The following is an 8,118-nucleotide window of genomic DNA, read 5'->3' on the forward strand; positions in this document are numbered from 1 at the left end:
TCATATGATGCTGCTAAAAAGAACATTATTTGGTGTAATAACACTCCAAAGAGAAAGGAAAAATTGAAATCGCATCATATGACCCTTTTAATGGATAACTTAGTCTTATATGTATACAACATTGTCTTCGCTTGTAAAACAACTTACAATTCTAACATATCCAAGCTAACAAACATTAATGGCTCAACGTTCTCTAGGCCTCAAAACTAAACACACAAACCTCAAGAACGGTGGCAATCAACAAATATTAAAAAGATGAGCTCTTTACATCACAGTGAAGATAGAAAAGAACAAATGACTAACAATAATGACAAAACAACAAGAAAAAAGTTGAATTTAAGTCAGCAAACAGCAAAACAATAATCCTATAACAGTAACTGCATAATTTATTCATGCTGCAATGCATGCTGGGAACTCACAAAGCCTTAACTTTGCAACAATATGAAATTCTTTGTTCAGACAACTGTGTTTGACTAGTTGAGGCAACATTTGGGGTAATTTTGTTGGTCTGACAAGGGCTTTTGTGTAGTTTCTTAATGGCTCAACGTTCTCTAGGCCTCAAAACTAAACACACAAACCTCAAGAACGGTGGCAATCAACAAATATTAAAAAGATGAGCTCTTTACATCACAGTGAAGATAGAAAAGAACAAATGACTAACAATAATGACAAAACAACAAGAAAAAAGTTGAATTTAAGTCAGCAAACAGCAAAACAATAATCCTATAACAGTAACTGCATAATTTATTCATGCTGCAATGCATGCTAGGAACTCACAAAGCCTTAACATTTCAACAATATGAAATTCTTTGTTCAGACAACTGTGTTTGACTAATTGGGACAACATTTGGGGTAATTTTGTTGGTCTGACAAGGGTTTTTATGTAGTTTCAAGAAAATAGCATTTGAGACTCAAAAGGTTTCGTAACCTGGAAAATGTGCAGTTGCATTTTTTACAGTGTGATCAAGAAACAGTTCTTATTAATGTTGGAAACAATTGTGCTCCTTGCTTATTTATTGATTGATTGATTTATAACCATGATACATTTTTAAGATTCTTGCATGTACATGAGTAAAAAGTTCAAAAGAATAGCATTTATTTAAAATAGAATTATTTTTGTAACAATGTCGTTACTGTCACTTTTGCTCAATTTAATGCATTCTTGCTGAATAAAAAGTATTAATTTCTTTCGGAAAAAAAAATGTACTAACTCCAAACTTTTGTATATTTTGCATTATTTTTCTTAATTTATATTTATTCATTACAAATTATCATCATAAGAGGACTGTCCATCTTATTTAATATGTACATGCAATTGTTAAAATTTACATTAGGTTTTATCAGATTAAATCCATCTTTTGATGTCATTAGTATGATTTTATGTAATATGAACATTTGGCTGTGTTTCCTACAGTAGACTCAGTGTAATTTCAATTTAAACCATTTTATACAGTCTTCTACTCCTTGTTCTGACAGCTCCCCTCAGGCAGCATGAGGATTTCAAAATGACCGTTTAGTAGCTGGTTTTCTGCTTAAGCTCTTGGTGTCTAATAATAGAAATTTAATCAAAAAAGCACCTGTGGGTACGTTTGTAGGATCTGCGCTAATTACACTGAAAAGGCTCTACCTTTGGGGCTTCCAGACCAATTTCTGCAGAAATAATTACTTAACCCAATGCTGCTCCCTGGGTCATATGCATTGGCAGACATCGGTCTTTTAGTTAATGGGGAACTGTTTCTGCAATGATCAGTCAACGCTTAAGGCAAAAGGCTGTCAGTTGGAACGACTGTGAGCTGTTGGCAGGTTAAAGTAGCTCAAATGAAGGTCACTACGGGTTGGACAATTCTCTGATCAAGACAAATACACTGTCTCAGTCAATATCGTTTCTTGGTTACACTTTATTTTAAGGTGTCTTGTTGCACTGTAATTAAACATTTAAGCACCGAGTAATATTAATTAACATGGACTTACTATAGGGTTAGGGTAGGGTTTGGTTTAGGGTTAGTTGAATTTACTGTTATTATTAAAGTAAGTACATGTGACGTAACAAGGACACTGTAAAATAAAGTGTTAATTTGTATCTCAATCAAACAAAAGTCATTGTTCAGAAAGTTTTCCCGGTATTGTAATTTGTCCTGATTGCTATCAAAAAAAAACAAAAAACACTACTAAATTGTCAGAGGTGAAAAAACAAAACTTAAAACTAAACTATAAATTAAATTAAATTACATTTTAAATTACATTTTAAATTACATTTTAAATTAAATTAAATTAAATTAAATTAAATTAAATTAATGACAATGACTATTGACAATGTTTTTTCCCCAAAGAAATTTGTAATGTATTGTTTCTTATGCATGACACAGGACTCTCAAAACCTGCAGTTGTCCTTGAGAACCAGTGTCAAGGATATCTGACCTGAGATCTGAGTCATTACATGTTCTGATGTTGTTTACAAGCCCCAGTACAAGCAAAAGGCCCTGCAGCAACAATTACGAATTAATGACCTTTACAAAAGCTCCTGAATATGTTCTCACACTAATCATACATCCATAAGTGGTTCCTTCCGGCTCAGGTATAATATAACCCTTCAAATCAAGCCCTCGCTTCACTCAGACGGCTGTTGATTTAGTAGTGTTGGAGGTACTGTAGGCCAAGGAAGGGATGAACCTCACAACCGCCAGAAGCCCTTTCTCAGTCTCTTCGTTGAGCAATGGAGATGACCGTAAATTCAGTTTGGGGGGATGTAGCAGTTATGATACCGACAGCGTGGCCTCCCGCAGCTCTGGAGTCTTTTCTGGATATGACACGTTGGATACTCCGCCGAGTTATGACTTCTATACCAACACTGAGGTTTTTGGGAGAGCAAAGAAGTCAAGACCTTCTCTCTTTCAGCTTCACTCCAACCCACAGGTAGGAATGACATAAAACTGGCATAAAGTTTTTCCTTAGAAATTTCACAAATAAACATATTAAGAATGCTGAAGAATGTCAGTGAGTACTTCCAGAGAAAACTAAATGTTGATAAGCTTCATTAGAATTTAATAGGATAAGATTTATTCTAAACATATTAAAATAAATAAATCTTCGATCCAGAACTCTTTTCCACTAGCTCATATAAGTTTTGTCTCAGGACGACCCTTCTCCACCTCCTCTCTATGAGGAGTCAAGTGTGGACAAAGAGAGTCCGGATGAAGATGAACCCACAGAACCTCCTCCAGAACCGACCCGCTTTGGATGGGCTCAGGGAGTCATGGTAAGAAGATTGCCACAAAAACGTATTTAGGGCCACACTTGCAAATATATGAGTGTAACTGAGTTAAATACAAAATATATAATTATGTGAATTATGTAATTATGCATAATCTCTGAACTAACTTCTCAGTTTTAAGCCTTTTTTTGGGGGGGGGGGCTATGAAGTCAGATCTCCTCAAGTTCACATTATGAATTTGTCTAAAATCTGACACTCAAAAAGTGCCCAAATACTGTTTGAACAATATATTGTTTTAACTTTTTAAACCTAACAAGCCTCTTTTTGTGAAATTTTAGCTTGGAAAATGTTTTTTTGTGCTACTGTGCTATTTCTGTTATATGTATAATAAAGATATGCAAGATATGCATAGTTCATAATACACATATCATATAATAAAATTTTAAAAGTAGAGGAATATTTTATTATATTGCAGAGGCATGTATACATTTTTAAGTGTTGTAAAGTATGTATGTTTCTGCATATGGGTACAAATATACTCCAAACATCTCAAAGTCAAGCAGAACGTTGTCCTCTGAATATTCTGCCGCTCCCTGTAGATCCGCTGTATGCTGAATATCTGGGGTGTTATTCTGTACCTGAGGCTTCCCTGGATCACAGCTCAGGCAGGGATTGGTATGTCAGTCTCTGTTGTTATATGTCTTGATCTCTTTATTTTTTATGTGTGTGTTGTACTGCTAAATCCTGACTTGATTTTTATAAAACCCCCTTGGGGCTATTAAGTTACATATCACTGTGATGTATACTGGTGTGTCAGTGCTTTCTATTAAAATTAACATATTCGTCTTCGCTTTAAAGGACTGACTTGGATTATAATCTTGGTCTCCTCCTCTATAACGGGCATCACTGGCTTGTCCACATCGGCCATTGCCACTAATGGAAAGGTTAAAGGAGGTAAAGATAAACGATACATGTATACAGTATGCTGAGTAGATTTGACTAACATGAAGCCATTATATCAGACTTTATTTCAGGATGCAATATTGCCTAGTCTTGTTATTTAATAACCATCAGATATCAGCAGTGATTTTTTTGTATTCTTTATATTTCTCTCTCCAGGTGGAACATATTTTCTGATCTCTCGTAGTTTGGGTCCAGAACTAGGAGGCTCGATTGGGCTTATATTTGCTTTTGCTAATGCGGTAGCTGTAGCTATGCACACTGTGGGCTTTGCTGAAACAGTACAGGTGCTCATGCAGGTGGGTGATATGGACCAGTATACCAGAATTACCCTGAAAATTAAAGATGAATTTTAATTGTACTGCCATAATAATTTTTCTTCCATTTTGAATTGTATTTACTCGTTATCTGGTTACTTTTTGTGTCCCACAGAAGTAAATGATGACAGGATTTTCATTTTTGATTTTCTACTTTCCATGTTTGAACCATGATGTTGATACATATTTTTTCTGATGCTCATCAGGAGAGTGATGTTAGCATGGTGGACAAACTAAATGATATCCGTATCATTGGAGTGATTACTGTCACCTGTCTGCTGGCCATCTCAATGGCTGGAATGGAATGGGAGTCAAAGGTACGTTTCTCAGCAGAGCGATTTTAAGCAGTTTTGTCTAGTTCGACTCCTAATAGTTTGCACTGGTTTTGTTCTTCTCCCAGGCCCAGGTCTTGTTCTTCTTTGTCATCATGGTCTCCTTCGCCAGTTACATTGTGGGAACCATCATACCAGCCACTCCACAGAAGCAAGCCAAAGGATTTTTCAGCTACCGAGGTCAGAGAGCAATGCAGTCAATATGTTCCACAAATGTGCTAATAATAACACTTCATTCTCATTTTCTCATTGCTAGTCAAATTACACTACCATATGTTCCTCATAAAGTGTCTCAATTTGTGCCCAATAGCTGATATTTTTGCGGCAAACTTTGTGCCCGGCTGGCGCGGACCGGAGGGCAGTTTCTTTGGCATGTTTTCCATCTTCTTCCCCTCAGCTACAGGCATCCTTGCGGGGGCTAATATCTCTGGAGATCTGAAGGCAAGTTGAGCTCCCAGTCTTAGTAAAATAAAAAAGGATTTTTATTTGTGGGAACTCAAGCCTCTAAAAGCTTGTTTTTCTGTCTATTGTTTTCAAACACACCACCTCCCATAGGATCCAAATATTGCTATACCCCGTGGTACAATGTTGGCCATTTTTTGGACCACTATATCATATCTCATTATCTCAGCTACTATTGGTGAGTATCAGAAATGCCTAACAAGTCCATGATAACGTCTGTTAATTATTATTTTAGTCCTTCCTATTCAAATATGTTGGTCTTTTATATAACTTGTTCAAACTGAACAAAGTTTGTAAATGCTGTTTTCTTTAAATGCACTCCAGGCTCCTGTGTTTTGCGTGATGCTTCTGGTTATATAAATGACACTGTGTCATCTTTGTCTGGGGAGTGTTTGGGAGTGGGCTGCAACTATGGCTGGAACTTCACTGAGTGTATGACCAACAAGACCTGCCCCTATGGACTCAGCAATTATTACCAGGTGACCATTATGTCTAAATGGTGTTGTAAACAACATGTCACTGAAAACATGTAAAATATATCTCCTAAATATTGTATAACATATAAATCCAGCCCCTAAACATGAAATGTTCTTATCAGCCCAATATTAACCCTCTAATGGTCATTGATCATTTTAGACTGATAATGTTTTACATCATCAGAATGGTACGAAACTTGGTGACTTTTGTAGCAGTTGTGGACATGATTAGAAAAGGCTAAATGATCATGATGAATGTAGACATACGTGGGATCTTTAATGTAAAAAATGACCTCCATAATATGAAATACAACGAAATACTAAAGGAAATACAAAAAATATGAAACATTTTTTTAGATACAATCAACAAATCAGCCACAGTGAAGTAGTCTTTGATAATGTATATGTACCCATCTAATAGGGGAATCTAATCTCAGAACGTTCTGGCAAGGTTCACCCCAAGTTATGAACAAACGTTCTTGCAGTAATGTTAATGGAATGTTCGTTCAAAGTTCATTCTAAATCTGGTCTTCAATAATGTTCTCGAAAATTGTTAGAACAAAAACATTATTTATGCATCGTTCATCAAACAACGAGTGAGGAATTTTCAGAAATGTATATATATAATAAATCTATTTATTATATGTTCTTCTGTCATATATCACTTCAGAGTATGAGCTTGGTGTCTGCGTTTGCTCCTCTGATCAGTGCTGGCATTTTTGGAGCCACTCTTTCCTCAGCCCTGGCCTGTCTGGTATCTGCTCCTAAGGTTTTCCAGGTAATGAATGAGCCCATGAACATCTTCATACCTCCATTGTCGAGTGCAAAACAATCTTCAGTGTTATTTACTAATTTAAACACTCTTCTTACTTCTTGTTTCCTTCCATCGCTTGTTTCTTTATAGTGCCTTTGCAAGGACAAGCTGTATCCAGGCATTGGATTTTTCGGGAAGGGTTATGGGAAGAATAATGAACCATTGAGAAGCTATCTGCTAGCCTACGTCATCGCTATATGCTTCATTCTTATTGGTAAAAATGTACAAAATGTACCCATGCAAGTTATGGATGCTCTCAGAAAAGTTGTTTATTTTATATTAGAGCAATTTTCTGACATGCAAATGTTCTAACATATATTTCAGCTGAGTTGAACACCATTGCTCCCATCATCTCCAACTTTTTCCTCTGCTCCTATGCCCTCATCAACTTTAGCTGCTTCCATGCCTCCATCACTAACTCACCAGGTGAGTTGCATCAAGCCACAATGGGTTAGGTTTTAACAGTTTATGAAGCAATATTTGTGTTTTTAATGGTGGTTTGCTAATCAGTTTAATGGTGCATACTGTAACCACCGCAGGGGTGTTTTCTTGAGATAACGTGTGATAACATGACAAATGCAAACAAATTATGTTTTGTGGAAATAATGTAATACTCTATTTCAGCCATTTGTATTCTCATTAAGCTGCATGCTACTGTAAATTCACAGGTCTCAAAATAGCCATATTCATATTGATGCTCACTGAAGCTTTTCTCATTTTCCTTGTGTGTGAGCAGGCTGGCGTCCAACCTTTCGATTTTATAGCAAGTGGTTGTCTTTGCTCGGAGCAGTAGTGTCTGTGATCATCATGTTTCTCCTAACCTGGTGGGCTGCTCTTATAGCCATTGGCATAGTCATCTTCCTGCTGGGATATGTGCTGTATAAGAAACCCGGTTAGACACCTACACTCTTTATAGCTTGTGGACACGAGTCTTTGTCATAAATAATTTGTCTCACAAAGCTCATATTATTCCATCGAGCATTTCAGCTTGACCCGAATAATATTGCCAAGCTTTAATCATGCGCTTAGTGCATAACTATTGTTTGTGTTTTGTACATTTCAGATGTCAACTGGGGTTCATCAATGCAAGCCAGCTCATATAACATGGCGCTGTCTCAATGTGTAGGTCTCAACCAAGTGGAAGACCATATTAAAAATTATAGGTAAATAACATTAATGTCCACCAATCATATATACCAATCATAGCTTCCTTGAAAATGTTCCATTTATGTTTCTCTATTCTTGCTTGCTAATTTTCGTCATTTCTTCCTGTGTCCTATACTTTTTCCATCTGTTCTTTTTCTCAGGCCACAGTGTTTGGTCCTCAGTGGGCCTCCCTGTATGCGTCCTTCCCTAGTGGATTTCATCAGCACCTTCACCAAGAACCAGAGCCTTATGATATGTGCAAATGTCATAACAGTGAGTCTACGAATAGAAACATTAAACAGTTATTAAAAGAGACGATGGTCTAAATGGTGGTTTAAAGTATTTTATTAACCTAAGGAACAAAAAAGCAAACATTTATTTTACCGATTTTCAAATATTT

General features: G+C 36.3%; 1 protein-coding gene across 1 annotated transcript in view; it reads left to right on the plus strand.

Moving 5' to 3' along the window:
• Positions 1-2,664: 2,664 nt before the first annotated feature.
• Positions 2,665-8,118, plus strand: part of slc12a3 (solute carrier family 12 member 3) — an 8,583-nt gene continuing 3,129 nt past the window's right edge. Inside the window, exons 1-16 of the mRNA XM_016483315.1 lie at positions 2,665-2,913; positions 3,134-3,256; positions 3,811-3,886; positions 4,070-4,165; positions 4,331-4,470; positions 4,695-4,805; positions 4,889-5,000; positions 5,131-5,261; positions 5,376-5,460; positions 5,607-5,761; positions 6,429-6,536; positions 6,663-6,786; positions 6,897-6,998; positions 7,309-7,464; positions 7,636-7,735; positions 7,880-7,991. Coding sequence (XP_016338801.1) covers positions 2,665-2,913; positions 3,134-3,256; positions 3,811-3,886; positions 4,070-4,165; positions 4,331-4,470; positions 4,695-4,805; positions 4,889-5,000; positions 5,131-5,261; positions 5,376-5,460; positions 5,607-5,761; positions 6,429-6,536; positions 6,663-6,786; positions 6,897-6,998; positions 7,309-7,464; positions 7,636-7,735; positions 7,880-7,991 — 1,980 coding nt within the window. The remainder of the gene's footprint in view (positions 2,914-3,133; positions 3,257-3,810; positions 3,887-4,069; positions 4,166-4,330; positions 4,471-4,694; positions 4,806-4,888; positions 5,001-5,130; positions 5,262-5,375; positions 5,461-5,606; positions 5,762-6,428; positions 6,537-6,662; positions 6,787-6,896; positions 6,999-7,308; positions 7,465-7,635; positions 7,736-7,879; positions 7,992-8,118) is intronic.

The sequence above is a fragment of the Sinocyclocheilus anshuiensis genome, unplaced genomic scaffold, assembly GCF_001515605.1.
Source record: "Sinocyclocheilus anshuiensis isolate Anshui unplaced genomic scaffold, SAMN03320099.WGS_v1.1 scaffold481, whole genome shotgun sequence".
Classification (NCBI taxonomy): domain Eukaryota; kingdom Metazoa; phylum Chordata; class Actinopteri; order Cypriniformes; family Cyprinidae; genus Sinocyclocheilus; species Sinocyclocheilus anshuiensis.